Source organism: Elgaria multicarinata, chromosome 16 (assembly GCF_023053635.1).
Source record: "Elgaria multicarinata webbii isolate HBS135686 ecotype San Diego chromosome 16, rElgMul1.1.pri, whole genome shotgun sequence".
In the NCBI taxonomy this organism is placed as follows: domain Eukaryota; kingdom Metazoa; phylum Chordata; class Lepidosauria; order Squamata; family Anguidae; genus Elgaria; species Elgaria multicarinata.
In genome coordinates this window covers 31,432,356-31,454,150 of record NC_086186.1, presented here as the reverse complement: position 1 = coordinate 31,454,150, position 21,795 = coordinate 31,432,356, and the positions used below count along the sequence as shown (strand labels likewise).

The following is a 21,795-nucleotide window of genomic DNA, read 5'->3' as shown; positions in this document are numbered from 1 at the left end:
ACTCTGAATGGTAAAATTTACAGAACTTTTGAAGCTGTAGACAAGAACAGTTTTTTGAGGGAAACAGAAAATATTCAATAAACTTTTTTTTAGTATTCTTTACAGTTCTAAACTTATTTTGTTAGCTTACGAACATAAAATATATTATGTACCACTTAGTTTGCTCATAAAATTACCATGTTTAGTCTATTAAATTTTAAACTGTTGTTTATTCAGACAAGAATCACATACTTACTAATTGAATTTGCTTATGAACATTTTTAATTTTGTGACAAATAGAGGTACAAGTTGTTTAACTATACAGAATCAAGAATCCCTAGCATTTAAGAACTGTACTATACTACTTGTTCTCAGTGTACAGGAATTGTAATAATCAGGTATATTATTATTATTATTATTATTATTATTATTATTATTATTATTAACATTTCTATACTGCCCAATAGCCGGAGCTCCCTGGGCGGTTCACAAAAATTGTATACTGTATGTAATCTTACATAGGAGTCTTCAGTTACAGTTTTTACAAATCATCTTGGGGCATTAAGGACAGGTAGCAACATACGATAAAAACATTTTATTCATAATTAAACATTTTATTCATAAATCAGAAAGAAAATAATTTACAATCCAAATTTGTTCCTTCTTTCCATAAGAGGCAAAGGGGCGGCAGGGGGACGCTCGAGGTGGTCTTTTCCAAGACGCGCATCTTCAGAAGGTCTTAAAACCCAGGTACATTTTTATGGGAGAAGGTAATTTGGTCCCAAGCCATATAGGGAAGAATCCACACATGTATTAATACCGTTTAAGAAGAGCCCTTTTAACGGTGAATTGAAATGTTTCAAAAGCACCAAAATGTTAATGAAGAGTCATACCCTGCTTGGTTTGCTCCGCCACGCTGGCTGCAAAACAGAGCTGTTCGCTCTCTTTTCTCTCCCTCCCTCAGCAAGCCTGCAGTGGGTGCTTCCCATTTAAAGGGAAGCACCCAATGCAACACTGCAGCATGACCCCTTTTTCATTCTCAGCTCCTCACCTCAGCTCCTCTGCCCGGCTGCCGCCGCCACTGCTCAGCCCGGGCGCCCAGACCAGCAGGACCCAGAGGAGCGCGCCCCCTTTAAATGGGAAGCACCCGCCCCAGGCTTGCCAAGGGAGGGAGGGAAAAGAGAGCTAAAGCCTCTGTTTGCAGCTGGTGTGGCGGGGCACACCAAGCAGGGTATGTCTCTTTATTTGCATTTTGGTGCTTTTGAAACATTCCAATTCACTGTTAAAAGGACTCTTCTTAAACATTAATACATTATTAATACATGTGTGGATTGAAGAGGGTCTTGTTGGCAGCACGGCTCCGGACAACTTGGGCTGATGGAGCACCTCTCCCGGCATGACCCTACCCAAATATACTACCCTCATCATCTAAGGCCCTCCTCAGAGTGCCTCCTCCTAGCAGAGGTTTGCAAAACATGGAGGTTTTTTTAAAAAAAAATTAAGTTACGATACTGCTGTGATCGACCTGCTTTTTAAGCACATGCGTTCTCTTGCAGCAGCACTTTGGCCCCGCCGGGCGCTCCTTGGTGCGGGGCTTGCCGCCGTCATTAACCCCTCCCTCCCTGACCCCATTGGACTCCGTGAGACTTACTTCTGAGTAGGCATGCACGAGATTGGGGAGGGAACCTGTTGATTATGAATTTGTTACTTTTTTTTAATTTTATTGTTATTATCTTCCTTAGTGGGACATTGAAATCCGCTATTCTGAATAATGATTTTTATAGGGTAGGGTAGGGGGCACTGGGCATGAGTTTGTGGAATCAAGGGGGCGGTTACCTGAAAAAGTTTGGGAACCACTGTCCTAGAGCAAGGTCAGGGGTGCATCCCTGTCCCTGCCCCCCAAATTCAGTGGCGTTGCAGTGGTGGAAGAGAGGCCTCCCTTTAAAAGAAGAAATGTGTAGTTTGCCACCAAAATTGGTGGTGTGGCAGTAGGAAAAAAGGGGATATTTTCTTTAAAATAGCCTCCTTTTGCTGCTGCTAAACTAGGGTGACCATATGAAAAGGAGGAGAGGGCTCCTGCATCTTTAACAGTTGTATTGAAAAGGGAATTTCAGCAGGTCTCATTTGTATATATGGAGAACCTGGTGAAATTTCCTCTTCATCACAACAGTTAAAACTGCAGGTGCCCTGCCCTCTTTTAAATCTGGTCACTCTAGTATAGCTCCTGCACTTTAACTGTTGTGATGAAGAGGGAATTTCACCAGGTTCTCCATATACACAAATGACACCTGCTGAAATTCCATTTTCTATGCAACTGTTAAAGATACAGGAGCCCTGTCCTCCTTTACATATGGTCACCCTAACGTTTGGGAAGGTTTATCCAGCCACTTGCTTCCCAAAATCCCCCCCAATGGTGCCAAGGGAGACTTCCCCCCTTTTTCGTACCCACCAGAAGGGGGGATTTCAGAAAACAAGAGGCTAAGTAAACCTCCCCTGAAGCTCCGCACAGAGTCCTGATTGGGACCCTGAGTTCTTACTCTAGAGTAAAACTCACAGCTCACTCATCTCTCAGTAAGGTAAGGAGGCCCAGGGTTCACATGCAGTGCCAATGATTCGCAGAACATGCCTTGGCATCACTCAGGGCCATAGCTCAGTGGTAGCCCCTGCTTTGCATGTAGAAGGTCCCAGATTTGATGCCCAGCAGCATCTCCAGGTAGGGCTGGGAATGACTCCTGCCTGAAACCCTGGAGAGCCACTGCTGTCAGTGGCCATAGCTAGATGGGGCAAAATCCCGGGGTGATCCCCAGGATCGTGCCTGTGCGTCCACATGACACATAGGGGATCCCAGGATCAGGGAGGGATGATCCTTCCCTTACCCCGGGATCTCGCCCTCCCCTTTAGCCCCGGTTTTTCTGCAGTCTCGGGTGTTTCTGTGGCCGGGCGCCGCAAGTTGGCCCGGCTCCTTGCGATTCCTTGCGAGGATCTGGGAGCTGCGCCCATTGGGGGTAGGGTTGGGGGAGCGGGGAAAATAATTTAAATTAAAAAATTACTTACCTTTTGCACACGAGCGTTCATGCGCTGCTGGCCCTTTAATAATTAAAAAAAAGCAGGCGCAACGCCTCTCCTTCTGAGGTCATCACGCGTCACGTGTAAACAGAGGAGGAATCTCGCGATAAACACATCGCGAGATCTTCCCTCCTCTGTCGCGTGCTAACAGGTAGGACTAGCTAAGACCAGTGTCTACAATGCTTGGCTAGATAGACCAGTGGTCTGACTCATTATAAGGCAGCTTCCTATGTTCCTATCACAAAACAGAGCAAGAGAGTATCTGCACAGATGTGGAAATACAGTAAAAAAAACAACCAGCCACACAGCAATTGGCTTCAAAATGGAAATCCACGCTATATGAGAAACTGAGAAATGCCCTAGTTGGTCTGGGTTACGAAAAAGCTAAAATAACAATTCAGCAGCATATTCGGGATATGGAATTGCAAAATCATTTGAGTCTGGCCTCAATGTACCGTGAATTTAGAGACAATGGAATGACATTTGCAGATGCAAAATATCTGGCAAATATGAATGTTCCTTAACTAAGGAAACCTTTCAGTCTGGCCAGGTTCAATGTTCTGCTTTCAGCTCTACTGGATGGAAGGTTTGGAAGAACAACCTATCAAGAACAGCTATGCCCCTGCAAGACGGGTGAAATGGAAACAGTATTTGTGCCAAACATTTATAATCCCTATCTTACAACGACCCCTGGTAGATAAGATGAATACTACCTAAAACATCTCTTGTCAGATCAAGATCCTCAAGTTACTCTAAAAGTGGCCGGTTTTTGTGCAGCTGCCATAAGCCAACTGAAATTGATGTTGAATGGTTTTATTGATCAATAATATTTTAGATATTATGAGAGTGGCCAGAGATCCTAGCAACACCTGTCCCCAGCACATTGCAGCAAATGAAGGTGGGACACAGGAGGACGCTCTTGGCAGAAGGATATCCCTCACGGTTTGACATTACATGCCAGGCTGCAGGAGACACCCTTCGTCCCTTCCCGCCCCATGATCCATTTGGATATCAGCTCAAGGGGATGGAAGGAGCTCCTTCCATCTCCTCGAGCTGATATCCAGATGGATAGCGGGGGTGGGGGAGGGGGGAGGGATGTCTCCCGCAGCTTGACATGTAATGTCAAACCATGAGGGATATCCTTCTGCCAAGAGCGTCTTCCTGCGTCTCAACTTTGTTTGCTGCAAAGTGCTGCACTCCCTGGGAACACATGGGACACTGTGATCGGCAGCCCCCCAACCAGGGACAGCATTGTGCACCTCCCAGGAAGCACATGGGGAGATGCCGAAGGCAGCACTCCACCAAGGGACAGCACGATCAGCGGCTCCCCACATACTCCCTGGGACAGGGTTATTTCACATGCCTATAGCGCCCCATGACTCTGTAGATATATGAAATAGCAACAGACAACACAATAATCAACAGTTGTGCAGACAGTCAACTCTGCGCACCATGGATTATTTGTGTTGATTATGGTGTGTTTTTTCCCTGACAGACAACACAATACTCAATGGTTGACTATTTAATCAACAGTTGATTATTGTGTCGTTCAAACTCAGTCAAAGTCTCATAAAATGAAGACCTTATGTTTTTAATGCGTAAGTGAATTGGTAGGAGTCTTCATTCTTTAACCCTGGAATTTAATTATATCAATGTGAACCTTGGGGTTTGTTAATAAAATAAAAATATGACAAATTTTATTCAAGCAACTGGTCTCTAAAAGTAACTTTAAAGTATTTTAACTTTTCTATCACAATTTTTAAAACACTGTAAGCCATTTCTCATGTGGCTTTTCTAAATTTGGTCAGTTCGTAATATCAAGGCGATTCTTCATACCAATCTATTGGTACAGTGAACACAGGGCATTTGTATTAGTTTTATAAGGAATAAAACTGTAAAAGGCAAAGCACAAAAACCCTCTTTACTGCCTCAGCTCTGTAGCTCACTTCAGATAATAAAAGTAACCCATAAACAAACCCAAACAGGTTGCTGCTCTGATATATCCCACTCCCCAATGAAAACGCTTCTGACACTCTGACATTGGATTCGGACAACACGATAGTTGACTATTGTGCTATCTGGTGGGACTTTTTCACACCCCGGTTGGTTATTTGGTCAAAATAACCAATGCAAATAACCAATGCTCGGCAGAATTGACGATTTGAACAACCGTTGGTTATCGTGTCGTGTATCAGGCACCATTGACTATTTCATTGCACACAGTTCGTTATTTTCGGCGACTACAGTCCCTTGGCAAGAGCAACCAAAGCGGGGGCTGCCACTGTGCTGCAGCCAGCAAAACTTGCAATGGCTCATGGGATACCAGCGGAAGGACTGAGGGGAGGGAGAGAGGGCAGGGAATGCGTCAAACACACATTGACTTCTAGTCAACTCACTTCTGGCCTTAATCTATACCACAGTTGATTATAATCATGCTGTGTCGGGAGTACCCCTCAATAATCAACCATGGAATTGACCATTAACCCATCACTGACTAATGTGTTGTCCAAACACAGCCTGGGAATATTACACAAACCTGATTTACTTTGAAGGCTATCTCTGGTGTGGAAGATTTGTGCTTAATTAATAGTTATTTCAAAAGCAGCATTAAATTCTATGAAAATACAGTCTCTATGGGGGGAAAGAGGCTGAATGCTAAATTTTAGACAAGAGAGTAAAAGACCGTGAAACAATGAATTGAGAACTGCAAGTGGAAAGTAGCATAATCTTACAGATGGTGACAGACAATGAAACAACATAACTGGTTGCTGCAACCTTGATGAAGCTAAGTGGGTCTAGGCCAGGTCAGTTTCTGGAAGGGTGACTACCAGGGAACCCCATGTACATTGATTCCTGCATTGAGCAGGGGGTTGCACTCAATGGCCTTGTAGACCCCTTCCAACTCTATGATTCTATGGTCTGCAGCAGTAGCAGACACTTTTTCTAGTGAGAAATGCATCTTGGTCCATGATGGGTTCCTGCAGCATTTCAAAAACAATCATGATGTGAGTTTGCCACTGAGGCCCTTGTGCACCTCCTACCTCTTGGCTTCTTCCAAGTGACAGAGATATTCATAGGCCACATTCTGATGTCTCCGCTCATCCATCTCTTCTGCTGTCATCCTCTCGTTATCCAGGACAGCTACAACAAGACAGGAAGAGGGTCATCCCAGGGAAACCATGACACACCAAGCTCAGAAAGGAAACTGAAGCAAACAGTTCAACAAATGTCGCTGCTGCTGCTACCTGGTCTTTGTGGGAGATGATGGGAGCTGGAGGATATTCTTCATAGGCCCTTAAGACAGGTAAGCTCAGGCATCCACTCTGGTCTAGCCAGAACCAGGGCAAAAAGGAAGCAGGGCAGAGGAAGGGTGTCCAACAGCAGCAGGAGCAGCTTGTTGGGTGGCTCACCTTGACTTGGTCCTCACACCCGACCTTGTAAGCCAAATGCACAATGCATGAAGAACATGGAACACTGTAGCACAATCTTCCCAGAGCTGGTGCCCTCTAGATGTTTTAGACTACAACTCCCAGGATTCCTGACCTTCACCATGCTGGATGTGGCTGATGGGAATTGATATCCAAAACATCTGGAGGGCACAAAGTTGGGGAAGACTGCCCTACACTCTGATCATATTAAGGATCCACCATGCACAAGAACTCTTGTTCCGGCATGGATGGAATGTATGGAATCACTCCAGGCCTCTTGCCCAGGGAGCCATGTGGGATGGGAAGAGGTCACTCACGCGCTCTCTCCTTCCTTCCCTCCCTCCGTGCTCCAAAACAGTGCTTGCAAGTGACACCAGTGGCTTCTCCCTCCATTTATAAGGCTGCTTCCTTTGGGACAGGCAGCAGCAGGGTCACGGCTAGCTGTGCCACTGGGTCTGATGGACTGAGAGTGCTGTGGCATCATTTGAGCAGTGATGGTGCAGGGTTGTGTATGAAGGGCACTCCCTGTTGTTGCGAGTTCATGGGCTCAATCAGTTGGCAGCATATTGACATAGTCAGCAACACAATTCTTGGTAATGTTTGCAGGGATGTTCTACTGTATATTTCCTCCTCTCAGGCTAAACACATGTACCAAGTGTGGGGAACCTCTTCATGAGGGCAAAATTCAACCTCAAAAAAGCTCTATGGGGAGCAGGGGAAATATGAAAAGAACCAAATGATTGTAGTTTAACCCTCTTCCTGCCAGTAAGGAGACACATTTCAATCTTTTAAAATGGGGGGGGGGGGAACTGTACAAAGCCAGGAAACTGCCAAACAATTTGTGGTTTAAGAAAGGGGCTGCCTCATCTGAGGAACCCAGGAGGCCTGGATTGGGGTCCGCTGAAAGGCTGGATTTCAGCAGGCTCAGACCTGACCTTTCCCACCCAAGATATACGACATGGCAGCTGTTCCACCAGCGTGGGAATGGAATACACACACACACACACACACACACACACACACACACACGCCCCCATGTAAATGGAATATAGGATTGCTCTGTCAAAGGCATGTAAATAAAAGACCAGGAGAAAAATATCCCTTTGGGATCAAGCACAAGGGCCTGAATCCTGGGAGGGAGGGATGGACTAGTCACAATAAGCACTGGGATCCAGCTGCTGGCTCTTGAAGATGTGAGGTCATGAGGAAGCCATACATGGTGCTCACCTAAGAAAGGCTGCAGATTTTTAGGTTTTCTACATGAGTTCTGCAATTCGCTCAGACTACAAATTCCCTCTGCTTCCAATATTCAAGCAAGAGTACCATTGTTTATGTAGGTAAAACAACACTAGCCAAACACAAGACAGAGTTATTAGCAGGCTTGGGGGAACTCTTTTCAAGGAAGCATTCCTCAGCTGTCTAGCCACCATTTTTATTGGTACTGCCTTTTAAACTGATCAGTTTTAATTTTCTGTTGTGTGTGTGTGTGTTGTTGTTGTTGTTCTACTGTTTTATTCCTATGTCCACTGCTCTGGAATCTATTTTAGATATGAAGAGATATATAAATATTGTAAATTAATAAAATAAACCCCAAGGCTTGGAGAAGCCCGATGAACTGCATCCTAGAGTAATGAAGGAGCTAGCAGAAGAACTCTCAGAACCTTTGTCTATTATCTTTGCAAAATCATGGAAGACGAGTGAGGTGCCGGACGACTGGAGGAGGGCTAACGTTGTCCCTATCTTCAAAAAGGGCAAAAAGGAGGAACCTGGGAACTACAGACCAGTCAGTCTGACATCCATCCCTGGGAAAATTCTGGAGCAGATTATAAAGAAGTCAATCTGTAAACACCTTGAAATCAATGCAGTGATTACTAGAAGCCAACATGGATTTGTCAGGAACAAATCCTGTCAGACTAATTTGATCTCATTTTTTGATAGGATAACCTCCCTTGTGGACTGTGGGAATGCTGTGGACGTCATATATCTTGACTTCAGCAAAGCTTTTGACAAAGTAACACATGACATTCTGATTAACAAACTAGCTAAAAGTGGGCTAGATGGAACAACTATTACGTGGATTTACAGTTGGCTACGGAATCGGACTCAAAGAGTACTTATTAATGGAACCTTCTCAAACTGGGGAGAAGCAACGAGTGGGGTGCCACAGGGCTCAGTCCTGGGCCCAGTGCTCTTCAACATTTTTATTAATGATTTGGACGAGGAGGTGCAGGGAACGCTGATCAAATTTGCAGATGACACAAAATTGGGTGGCACAGCTAATACCCTGGAAGACAGAAACAAACTTCAAAGTGATCTTGATAGGCTGGAGTGCTGTGCTGAAAACAACAGAATGAAATTTAATAGGGATAAATGCCAAGTTCTACATTTAGGGAATAGAAACCAAATGCACAGTTACAAGATGGGGGACACTTGGCTCAGCAATACTACAAACGAGAAGGATCTTGGAATTGTTGTAGATCGCAAGCTGAATATGAGCCAACAGTGTGATATGGCTGCAAGAAAGGCAAATGCTATTTTGGACTGTGTTAATAGAAGTATAGCTTCCAAATCACGTGAGGTACTGGTTCCTCTCTATTCGGCCCTGGTTAGGCCTCATCTAGAGTATTGTGTCCAGTTCGGGGCTCCACAATTCAAGAAGGATGCAGACAAGCTGGAGCGTGTTCAGAAGAGGGCAACCAGGATGATCAGCGGTCTAGAAACAAAGCCCTATGAAGAGAGACTGAAAGAACTGGGCATGTTTAGCCTGGAGAAGTGAAGATTGAGGGGAGACATGATAGCACTCTTCCAATACTTAAAAGGTTGTCACACAGAGGAGGGCCAGGATCTCTTCTCGATCCTCCCATAGTGCAGGACACAGAATAACGGGCTCAAGTTAAAGGAAGCCAGATTCCAGCTGAACATCAGGAAAAACTTCCTGACTGTTAGAGCAGTGCGACGGTGGAATCAGTTACCTAGGGAGGTTGTGGGCTCTCCCACACTAGAGGCCTTCAAGAGGCAGCTGGACAACCATCTGTCAGGGATGCTTTAGGGTGGATTCCTGCATTGAGCAGGGGGTTGGACTCGATGGCCTTGTAGGCCCCTTCCAACTCTGCTATTCTATGATTCTAAGTATAAAAACACATTAAGAACTCCCCCCCCCGAAGGAAAACAGAAAACCAGCTGAGAGGGCATGGCAGGAGGACTAGTAAAGTGAAGAGCTGTACTCCATACTTTCTTACTCTCTACTGCACTTTGTCATCTCATGAAAATAAAGTTGCTCTGGGATTGCAGAAGCGAAGGAGTACACTGCAGCCCCACTCCATCAGCTAGAGCTAGGGTGGGGAACAGGCAGCATGTAGGTCACATGCACCTACCTCTACTACCTCTGCCATTTTTTTAACCAAAGAAAAATGTATCTGTAGTGGATATGGACCACCGAAAGAGCCAAATTTAGCTTCTTTGCAAGCCTGTTTTTGGTAACAAGCTAAATTTAGCCCTTAGAGCACTCTGTAACAGCTTGTTGCCTAATTTTGGCAGCAAACCCATAATCTTTTTCCCTTGTGCAGAGGGGCCTTGGGGCCAAAAAACGTCCCCCAGAACTCCCAAAGTTGCCCACCCATGAACTAGAGGTCTAAGGCTGCTGGGTTATGTAGTATTGCTGTAGGCTACCTTGAGGATCATCAAATCAAAAGATGGGATGTATTAAAAAAATCAACAAAAATAAATTATAAACAACTCTATTTCTTATTTCCAGAAAGTTCTGGGCCCTTTGTTGTCTTTAAACAGACATGCACAAGATACATGAGCTGCAGTGAGCAAGCGATTTAGGCTGTGAGTTTCCCATTCAGTATTTGATAGGCAGATTAAATCCCCTTTCCTAAACCCAGGGTCCTCCAGATGTTCTGGACTATAGCATCTAATCATCTCTAACCTGGCTGGGACTAATGGCCATGTAGACCAAAATATCAGGAGGGCTTTAAACTGAATCTTATGGGGGTGGGAGACGTAAACTTCAAGGCAACAATGGATGAAGGCCAATGCACCACAGTACAGAGAACAGCTCCAATAGTGCCCCAAAATAGTATCTGCAACAATGTAGGAACAAAGCCAGACTATAAAACACATGGTCTTCGATGTCTATATACTAATGCCCAGAGCATGGGAAACAAACAGAATGAACTTGAACTCTTATTATATGAAGGCAAATACGACTTGATAGGTATAACTGAAACTTGGTGGGATGACTCCCGTGACTGGAATATAGCAATTGAAGGATATAACTTGTTCAAAAAGAACAGAAGAAATAGAAAGGGAGGTGGAGTTGCACTATATGTTAAAAATACCTATCCCTGCACGGAAATACAGGCGGATCAGACTGGGAGCCCTGTCGAGAGCGTCTGGATTAAAATAAATGGGGCAAGGAATAAAAAGAACATGATAATCGGAGTCTACTACCGACCACCCAATCAAGGAGAAGACGAGGACGAAACTTTTGAGAAACAAATTGCCAGTGTTTCAAGGAAGTGTGATGTAGTAGTGATGGGGGACTTCAATTACCCTGATATCTGTTGGGAGACCATTATTGCCAAAAGTGGCCCTTCCAAGAAATTCCTGACATGTGTGGGTGATAACTTTCTCCTACAGAAAGTGGTGGAAGGAACTAGAGGATCGGCAATCCTAGACTTGTTATTGACCAATAGGGATGACTTAGTGGATAAAGTGGCAGTTACGGGAACTCTGGGGAAAAGTGACCACGTCATACTTGAATTCTTGATTATGAAGGAGACAAAAGTTGAGTGTAGCCATACAAGTACTCTGGATTTTAGGAAAAGCTGATTTTAATAAACTCAGAACTATAATAAGTAAGATCCCATGGCAAGGGAGCCTAATGAGAAAAGGAGTGCAGGATGGGTGGGAGTATTTAAAAAATGAAATTTTAAAGGCACAGTTACAAACAATTCCAACAAGGAGAAAAGATAGAAGACAACAGAGGAAACCAATGTGGCTCCACAAAAAGCTTAGAGATGACCTGAAAACAAAAATGGATACATATAGGAAGTGGAAGGAGGGCCAGGCTACAAAAGAAGAGTACAGACAAGTGGCGCAGAAGTGCCGAAATGGCGTCAGGAAGGCTAAAGCTGTGAATGAGCTGAGATTAGCGAGGGATGCTAAAAGCAATAAAAAGGCTTTCTTCAGATACGTGAGTAGTAAAAGACAGAGGAAAGAAATGGTGGTTCAACTGCTTAATGAGGATGGCAAATTGATAACAGATGACAAAGAAAAGGCTGAAGTGCTCAATTCCTACTTTGCCTCGGTCTTCTCCCAAAAGCAGGTCTATGACCCCCCTGGAAAAAGTGAAGCAGAAGTTGAGGGGGCAGGATTGCAGTTTGAGATTAATAAACAAATGGTCAAAGAACACCTAATTTCCTTGAATGAGTTTAAATCTCCAGGGCCCGATGAACTGCATCCTAGAGTAATGAAAGAGCTAGCAGAAGAACTCTCAGAACCTTTGTCTATTATCTTTGCAAAATCATGGAAGACGGGTGAGGTGCCGGACGACTGGAGGAGGGCTAACGTTGTCCCAATCTTCAAAAAGGAGGAACCTGGGAACTACAGACCAGTCAGTCTGACATCCATCCCTGGGAAAATTCTGGAGCAGATTATAAAGAAGTCAATCTGTAAACACCTTGAAATCAATGCAGTGATTACTAGAAGCCAACATGGATTTGTCAGGAACAAATCCTGTCAGACTAATTTGATCTCATTTTTTGATAGGATAACCTCCCTTGTGGACTGTGGGAATGCTGTGGACGTCATATATCTTGACTTCAGCAAAGCTTTTGACAAAGTAACACATGACATTCTGATTAACAAACTAGCTAAAAGTGGGCTAGATGGAACAACTATTAGGTGGATTCACAGTTGGCTACAGAATCGGACTCAAAGAGTACTTATCAATGGAACCTTCTCAAACTGGGGAGAGGCAGCTGGACAAGCATCTGTCAGGAATGCTTTAGGGTGGATTCCTGCATTGAGCAGGGGGTTGGACTCGATGGCCTTGTAGGCCCCTTCCAACTCTGCTACTCTATGATTCTATGATTCTATGATCTGGAGGGAACCTGGTTGGGGAGGGCTGGGGAAGATCCTAATGTAGAACGGAACTGTTGTAGTTGTAAATCAACCTTTTTACAACCTTTACAACCAATTATCCAACTCTGCCATTCTATGATTCGATGATTCTTCTAATTCAAAGGGACTCAATTTGGGGAATTCCTTCTGGCCAGGCCTGATCCTGTGGTCAACAGCTGTACAGTCCTTGAGGGCCCTCCCAGCCAGCTGAGAAATAAGCCTGGGGCTTGCACAAAAATAGGAAAGGTGACAACCTTTCTGTCTGAAAACAGAACTTTTGATACATTTTTTTTCTTTCACTGAGTGAACTACACATAGAAAGCAAGAGAGAAACACAAGATTTTAGCATAGCAGGGCTCAAACACTCACACCCCACAAAACCAAGCTCTTTTGTTATGAAAAATGTGAGGGGCGAATAATTAAAAAACATTTTTAAATTTGCCCTGTCAATGCCAGTACAGACACCCAGTGCAGTATTGTGGTTACAGGAGGGATGGGCTCTCAGGTCTCGTCTGGATGACAGTCCACGTCCCTACCGCAAGAGAAAGGGGAGCCAATTTGGTTTGGAGCCACTACTGAGAAACAGCTGAGCTGCTGCTGCTCACCTGACAGGAAAGGCAAAAGCAGCTCACTGTGGGGGTGGGGTCAGGTCCTGCCAAGCATGGAGGTGAGGGAGTGCATGCCAGCAGTGGGGCTAGGTCCACCCACTGATCACCCTGGCAGGCTTTCCCTCAATGCAGCCCTCAGGTTAGAAAGGTTCCCAAGTGTCAGTTTAGACTCAGATGAGGAGATCCAAGTTCCAATCCCTATGGAGCTTTGAAGCTCACTAGGCTTTCAAGACAGTCACTCTCAGTCCAACCAACCTCACAGGATTGTTGTGAGAATAAAAGTGGGGGTGGGGACGACCACACACCTTTCTGAGCCCCTTGGAACAGTGTAATGCACACATTTCCCCCATGTTGCTCAAGGGAGGGGGGAGATACACTTGAGGCTTTCAACGGTAAGGCTATGGTCAAAGTGGGGCTGGTTCCAGTTTGGAACTACAGCACCAAGCCCTCATGCAAAGCACCCCTCAGGATATGGCCATTTCATTCTTTGAAATTGTTCCCTCGTTCCCTTATGGAGATTTGCGAATGGCCAGTGAAAGGGAAGGCGGGAAATAGATGCCTGGAAGGCAGATGGGGGCGGGGGCGGGCAGCGAGTTACAAGCAGCCGGAAAAGCAGCACGGTTTCATCGAGCCCATCATGGAGGCGCGCAAAAGAAGCCAGCCAGCCAGCCAGCCAGCCAGCGGTAGACTGCACTGACCATGGAGGGTCCATTCTGCAGCTAGCAATCGTCCTCCTGACTAGCCCTCGACTGGCCTGAGGCTGCAATCGCGTGCGCAAGGGCGTCTGAGGGAGCTCCACGCGGTGCCTTCCCTCCCCGAGCAGAGAGGGCGGCGGCCGGTGGGAGGACTCGCTCGCCCACACGGGGAGGGCCCTCGTCGCTGGCGGCTGGGCCGGGCCAACCAGGACGCCGCCCCCGAGGAAAGGGCGCTGTCGGGGCGGGAGAGCGCGCTCCTCACCCCCGCCGCTTCCCCGCAAAACCCGCCCGAAGGGCAAACCGCCCGCTCCTCTTCCCCGATGAGCGGCCTGAAGCGGGACGTGCAGGCGCACGCAAGACCGCCGGAGCGCGAGCCGCAGCCCCCACGCAAACGAAGCACGCCCTCCTCCCGTCAGCCATGCCGGGTGTGAGCTAGGAAGGAGGCGCGGAGGGGCCTGTCCCAGCGCTGCAGCAGCGCAGCGTCGGGCCGCCGCATCACCGCGCGGGAACTGCCACATCGTCATGTCTACACGGCTCCTGGACTTGGCGGCGGCGGCGGCGGCGGCAGCAACGCGAGCGCACGCCCCGGCCAGGCTGCCTCGACCGCGCGGCTGTCAGCAGCCGCTGCCTCCGCAACTGGGCGCTTCGGACAAAGCGACCGGACGCCCCCCGCCCCGCGAGAGCGGGCAAAGCAACGCGGAAAGGAAGGGCGGCCACTGTATCCTGGCGGCTGAAGCGGGCCCGAGCCGCCGGGGACCGCTCCTTGGGCAGGCAGAGCAGCAGCCGCAGACCGCCGGGGCTGCGCGCGGGGTGAACGCGCCCGGCCAGCCAGGGCCGGCCTCCGCCCCTCTGCGCCCGCCTGCCCGCAAGCAAGCAAGCAAGCAAGCAACTCACAGCCGTAGTGGGGCCGGGCCACGCCCGCCCCGTCGGTTTCCTCCGAGGCGGACATGAGGGCGAGTCGCGGCGGCGGTTCCGTTCAGCCTGAGATGGCCGGGGAGCTTGACTGCTGCGCCGTCTGCAAAGGAGGAAGAGAAGACGGAAGAGGGGCGGGATCCGCCCGTTGGGCGGAAAGGAGGCGAAGCAGAAGGGAGCGGCCGCTCTCCTTCCTGGCGCGGCAGTGACAGGCCTGGCTGGGGAGCGTCTGCTGGAACCGCTGCTCTTATTCGAAGGGGCGCTTTGGGAGGAGCTCGTCTCCCCGGCTCGGAATAATAATAATTAATAATAATAATAATTTATTTCTTACCCGCCTCTCTGATTGGATCGAGGCGGGGAACAACAATAAGCTTAAATCACATAAAATACTGATTAAAAACATGGTATACACTGTTTAAAAACATCCTAAAAGCATCTTAAAAACATACTAAAATATCCTAAAATTGTACTGGATAGGCCTGCTGGAGGAGTTCAGCCTTGACAGCCTTCTTGAATGCTAAAAGACTGTCAAGCTGACGAGTCTCCTCTGGCATGCCATTCCACAGCCTGGGAGTGGCAGAAGAGAAGGTCCTCTGGGTAATACCCGTCAGCCTAACTTTGACTGAAGTAGATTCTTCCCAGAGGACCTGAGTGCGGAATGGATTGTATGGGAGAAGGCGATCCCGCAGGTAGCCTGGATCCAAACCATGTAGGGCTTTAAAGGTGATAACCAACACTTTATACTTTGCCTGGAAGCTAATTGGCAGCCAGTGAAGAGATTTTAGGACTGGTGTGATGTGGTCATCCCTAGATGTTCCAGTGACCAACCTGGCTGCCATATTTTGAACTAGTTGAAGTTTCCAGACTAGGCACAAGGGTAGCCCTATGTAGAGGGCATTGCAGAAGTCAAGCCTCGAAGTTACCAGCGCATGGACTACCATCTTTAGGTCTTCTAAATCTAGGAAGGGACACAGCTGACGTATCAGCTGAAGCTGATAGTAGGCACTCCTGGCCATCGTATCTATCTGGGCTGTCATTTGGAGCAAAGGGTCCAGAAGCACCCCCAAGCTTCAAACGCATTCTTTCAGGGGAGTGTAACCCCATCCAGAACCGGTTGACACACCTCCAAACCCAGGTTGCAGCCTTTAACAGCGAGCACCTCATAGAATCATAGAATAGCAGAGTTGGAAGAGGTCTACAAGGCCATCGAGTCCAACCCCCTGCTCAATACAGGAATCCACCCTAAAGCATACCTGACAGATGGTTGTCCAGCTGCCTCTTGAAGGCCTCTAGTGTGGGAGACCCCACAACCTCCCTAGGTAACTGATTCCATTGTCGTACTGCTCTAACAGTCAGGAAGTTTTTCCTGATTATTATTATTTATTTATTTATTTATTTATTTATTTATTTATATAGCACCATCAATGTACATGGTGCTGTACAGAGTAAAACAGTAAATAGCAAGGCCCTGCCGCATAGGCTTATAATCTAATAATCTGATGTCCAGCTGGAATCTAGCTTCCTTTAACTTGAGCCCATTATTCTGTGTCCTGCACTCTGGGAGGATCGAGAAGAGATCCTGGCCGCCTCTGTATGACAACCTTTTAAGAATTTGAAGAGTGCTATCATGTCTCCCCTCCATCTTCTCTTCTCCAGGCTAAACATGCCCAGTTCTTTCAGTCTCTCTTCATAGGGCATTGTTTCCAGACCGCTGATCATCCTGGTTGCCCTCCTCTGAACATGCTCCAGCTTGTCTGCGTCCTTCTTGAATTGTGAAGCCCAGAACTGGACACAATACTCTAGATGAGGCCTAACCAGTGTTTTGGAAAAATAACTGATTTCCCACTACTCCCTTCACCCATCTCTTCTCTCCCATCCTTCTTCCAAGATCCCTCATTTCCCTTTCCTAAAACGCCACCCTTGGGAGATTTCTAAGTGATTTAGATGAGTAGAATAGACCCCCTACTCCCAGGTAGGAGAGAAAAGCCCCATTTACCTATTTGGGTATGGTCACTTACTCAGGTGTAAAGGATGAGCCCTAGCCACTGGTTAAATTGCCAGGCGCTTGCTTGCGCAGCTGGCATACATACACACACCCCTTTTATTTCCTTTCCCCACAGCTCAGCGGGAAACCAGGGAGAGAAATAAGAGGTGGGGAGCTCGCCCATCAAAAGGAATATCAGGCACCAAGGGTGTGGTGGACAGGGATTAGTTAAGGACAATGGAATACCTGACAGGAAGGTCCCAGGATTCATTACTAAGGGAATCATGTGATAATGGAGTTTGCAAAGTCAATAGGGTCTCTCACCATCTGGGCATGTCAAGAAAACAGGGAGGAGGATCAACTGTGATGATCTGAGCAAGCAAGCAATTATTTGCGTACAATGTTTCCCCTCTGTATAAAATGAAACGTAAACTTCTGTTCCGGGCCCTTTCCTTTACATTGGCAGGGAGAGGGACCTTTGTACAAAGAGATTTTTGGTGCCTGAGGTGGAAAATAAACGTTCTTTTTGAAACTGCATCCAGATGCTTTTTTATTTGATTTAATTGGCTTGTAATCCACAATTTTTCTAACACCAGGGCCGAATAGAGAGGAACCAGTACCTCACATGATTTGGAAGCTATACTTCTATTAATGCAGCCCAAAATAGCATTTGCCTTTCTTGCAGCCGTATCGCACTGTTGGCTCATACTCAGCTTGTGATCTACAACAATTCCAAGATCCTTCTCGTTTGTAGTATTGCTGAGCCAAGTATCCCCCATCTTGTAACTGTGCACTTGGTTTCTATTTCCTAGAAGTAGAAATTGGCATTTATCCCTATTAAATTTCATTCTGTTGTTTTTGGCCCAGCACTCCAGCCTATCAAGATCACTTTGAAGTTAGTTTCTGTCTTGTCTGGATTCAGCTTCAGTTTGTTTTTCCTTATCCTGCCCATTACCGCTTCCAAGCATTCATTCAAAGGAGACACACTATCCTTAGCTGACGCTGTTGTCAAAAGCATCGAGAAATATATTTGGGTATCATCAGCATACTGATAGCAACCCGCCCCATGCCTCCGGATGATCTCTCCCAGTGGTTTCATGTAAATATTAAATACATTGATGGTGCTATATAAATAAATAATAATAATAATGATAACTGACTTGCTGCAGCCTACCAGGAGAGGGAGGTGGTGGGGAAAATTAAGGTGGAGAAGATCCAAAAAGGGCCCCGGAGAGTTCGTCTTCCCCAGATGCGTCAAAGGGAAGGCTATGAGCAAGACAACGGGATTGCTCTGCTCCGAGCCACATTTCAAAGAGGCCGGGAGGAGGGCCCAGGAAGGCCAATACGGCCTCATAAGCCTCTCCTCTGGCCAGTGTCACCACAAAGCCTCACTAATGCTGGGGCCTGAGGAGCATCTCTTCATTCCCCCACCTCCCCGCAATGGCCATCCTGTGGTCAGGCAAGCTGAAAGCAGAGTAGGGCATCAGTGTCTACAGGGTTTAATAAATTAATTAATAAAAAAGTCCTTTATGATTGAGAATTCAATAAATGTTTGCCTTTAAAAAATAAATAAATTCCCTGGGTGCAATGTGCTGCACATGCCTATGCATTGAATCCAACATAAACACGCAGTCGACTGCGTGGTTATTCAAATGAAAGGGGAGGCATTGTAGGCTGCCCAGACCCTCTGGGGAATTCCAGAAACCTCCGGGGAGATCTGGGGGACCGGAGGAACCAGAATTAGGGTCCAAAGTACCAGGTTTGCGGTTACTGGGCCCGCGGCAACCACAACCCCAACTTACCAGGCCTGCAGCTGAGATCTCACGTAAGTTCCGGTGAGATTCAAGTTTGTTTCTGTCTTCCAGGGTATTAGCTATTTCCCCCCCAATTTTGTGTCATCTGCAAATTTGATGTGTTCCCTGCACCTCCTCATCCAAATCATTAATAAAAATGTTGAAGAGCACTGGGCCCAGGACTGAGCCCTGCGGTACCCCACTCGTTGCCTCTCCCCAGTTTGAGAAGATTCCATTGATAAGTACTCTTTGAGTCCGATTCTGTAGCCAACTGTGAATCCACCTAATAGTTGTTCCATTTAGCCCACTTTTAGCTAGTTTGTTAATCAGAAAGTCATAAGGTACCTTGTCAAAAGCTTTGCTGAAGTCAAGATATATGACATCCACAGCATTCCCACAGTCCACAAGGGAGGTTACCCGATCAAAAAATGAGATCAAATTAGTGTGACAGGACTTGTTCTTGACAAATCCATGTTGGTTTCTAGTGATCACTGCATTGATTTCAAGGTGATTACAGACTGACCTCTTTATAATCTACTCCAGAATTTTCCCAGGGATGGATGTCAGACTGACTGGTCTGTAGTTCCCAGGTTCCTTCTTTTTGCCCTTTTTAAAGATAGGGACGTTAGCCCTCCTCCAGTCATCCAGCACATCACCCGTCTTCCATGATTTTGCAAAGATAATAGACAAAGGTTCTGAGAGTTCTTCCACTAGCTCCTTCATTACTCTAGGATGCAGTTCATCAGGCCCTGGAGATTTGAACTCATTCAAGGAAATTAGGTGTTCTTTGACCGTTTGTTTATCAATCTCAAACTGTAATCCTGCCCCCTCAATTTATGCTTCACTTTCTCCAGGGGGGGTCATAGACCCGCTTTTGGGAGAAGACTAAGGCAAAGTAGGAATTGAGCACTTAAGCCTTTTCTTTGTCATCTGTTATCAATTTGCCATCCTCATTAAGCAGCTGAACCACCATTTCTTTCCTGTCTTTTACTACTCACGAATCTGAAGAAAGCCTTTTGATTGCTTTTAGCATCCTTCGCTAATCTCAGCTCATTTTCAGCTTTAGCCTTCCTGACGCCATTTCAGCACTTCTGCGCCACCTGTCTGTACTCTTCTTTTGTAGCCTGGCCTTCCTTCCACTTCCTATATGTATCCCTTTTTGTGGAGCCACATTGGTTTCCTCTGTTGTCTTCTATCTTTTCTCCTTGTTGGAATTGTTTGTAACTGTGCCTTTAAAATTTCATTTTTTAAATACTCCCACCCATCCTGCACTCCTTTTCTCATTAGGCTCACTTGCCAGGGGACTTTACTTATCATAATTCTGAGTTTATTAAAATCAGCTTTTCTAAAATCCAGAGTACGTGTATGGCTACACTCAACTTCTGTCTCCTTCATAATCAAGAATTCAAGTATGACGTGATCACTTTCCCCCAGAGTTCCCCTAACTGCCACTTTATCCACTAAGTCAGCCCTATTGGTCAATATCAAGTCAAGGATTGCCGATCCTCTAGTTCCTTCCTCCACTTTCTGTAGGAGAAAGTTATCACCCACACATGTCAGGAATTTCTTGGTAGGGTCACTTTTGGCAGTATTTGTCTCCCAACAGATATCAGGGTAATGAAGTCCCCCATCACTACTACATCACACTTCCTTGAAACACTGGCAATTTCTCAAAAGTTTCATCCTCGTCTTCTCCTTGATTGGGTGGTTGGTAGTAGACTCCGATTATCATGTTCTTTTTATTCCTTGCCCCATTTATTTTAATCCAGATGCTCTCAATGAGGCTCACAGTCTGATCCGCCTGTATTTCTGTGCAGGGATAGGTATTTTTAACATATAGTGCAACTCCACCTCCCTTTCTATTTCTTCTGTTCTTTTTGAACAAGTTATATCCTTCAATTGCTATATTCCAGTCACGGGAGTCATCCCACCAAGTTTCAGTTATACCTATCAAGTCATATTTGCCTTCATGTAAGAAGAGTTCAAGTTCATTCTGTTTGTTTCCCATGCTCTGGGCATTAGTATATAGACATCGAAGACCATGTGTTTTATAGTCTGGCTTTGTTCCTACATTGTTGCAGACACTATTTTGGGGCACTATTGGAGTTGTTCTCTGTACTGTGGTGCATTGGCCTTCATCCATTGTTGCCTTGAAGTTTACGTCTCCCCCCCCCCCGGTAAGATTCTGTTTAAAACCCCCTTGATCAAGTTCTTCATGCTGTGGCCGAACACATTCTCTCCAGCCCTTGTGAGGTGCAACCCATCCCTTGCCAGCAGTCCATGTTCCAAGTAGCATAGCCCATGGTCCCAGAATCCAAAACTCTCACGTCGGCACCACCTTCGTAGCCAGTCGTTCATCCGGAGTATTTTTCTTTCCCTTTCTAATCCTCTTCCAAGAACCGGGAGGATGGATGAGAAAACGACCTGGGCCCCAAAGTTCTTCAGTTTCCTTCCCAGAGCTTCAAAGTCTGAAATGATTTCTTCATAGCTCTGCTTGGCGACATCATTTGTTCCCACATGGATGAGAAGAAACGGGTATGTGTCCATGGGCTTTAGGAGCTTTGCACACCCTTTGCAGGTCACCACCTCTAAGGACTCCTTTCCATCCATATTATCTATTTCTGCTTTGTTTTTTTCTTTCTGATTATAGTGGAATTGCCTTTGCTTTGTCCTGTCCTTTCTGAAGGTACACAGCTATATGAGTATGTCTTAAGGTGAAAGCATATGAGTTCTCCTCCTTTTTGGTTTCCAAAATATGGTCACCCTACCTTTCCATTTCAGCATTTTGTTCACACAGTGGCCAAACAGCTGAAAGCCCACAAGTGCAATGAGACATTGGGTGAGTTTGGACAACATATTTGTCAATGGAGAGGCAATAGTTCACTCGATGGAGGGCAAAACCAAGGGTTGCCTTTGGGTGACACAGCAGTGCCGCTCTGTGAATAGGACTGCCTCTTCTCCACTGAGTCGTAGTCTCCCCACACACACACACCTGCAGTTCCTCTCCACCAAATGGCAGCGCTGGTTAGTGCTTACGTTACCAGCGGTGCCATGACGGGGGAGGAGGAAGAAGTCCCAACACAGCCCTCTCTCCTGTTGACAGAAGAGATTCATGCACCGTCATTGCTAGGCAGGAGGCTTGGGGCCAATCTCCTCACATGTCAGGGGCCATGATCCCCTCTTACATTGCCCCTCTGAGGG

General features: G+C 46.4%; 1 protein-coding gene across 1 annotated transcript in view; it reads right to left on the bottom strand.

Annotated features, from left to right (window-relative positions):
* IQGAP1 (IQ motif containing GTPase activating protein 1) overlaps nucleotides 1-14,899 on the bottom strand; it is a 111,927-nt gene extending 97,028 nt beyond the window's left edge. Inside the window, exons 1-2 of the mRNA XM_063142387.1 lie at nucleotides 14,800-14,899; nucleotides 6,087-6,186 (exon numbers count right to left, since the gene is read on the bottom strand). Coding sequence (XP_062998457.1) covers nucleotides 6,087-6,186; nucleotides 14,800-14,854 — 155 coding nt within the window. The 5' untranslated portion in view covers nucleotides 14,855-14,899. The remainder of the gene's footprint in view (nucleotides 1-6,086; nucleotides 6,187-14,799) is intronic.
* Nucleotides 14,900-21,795: the final 6,896 nt, after the last annotated feature.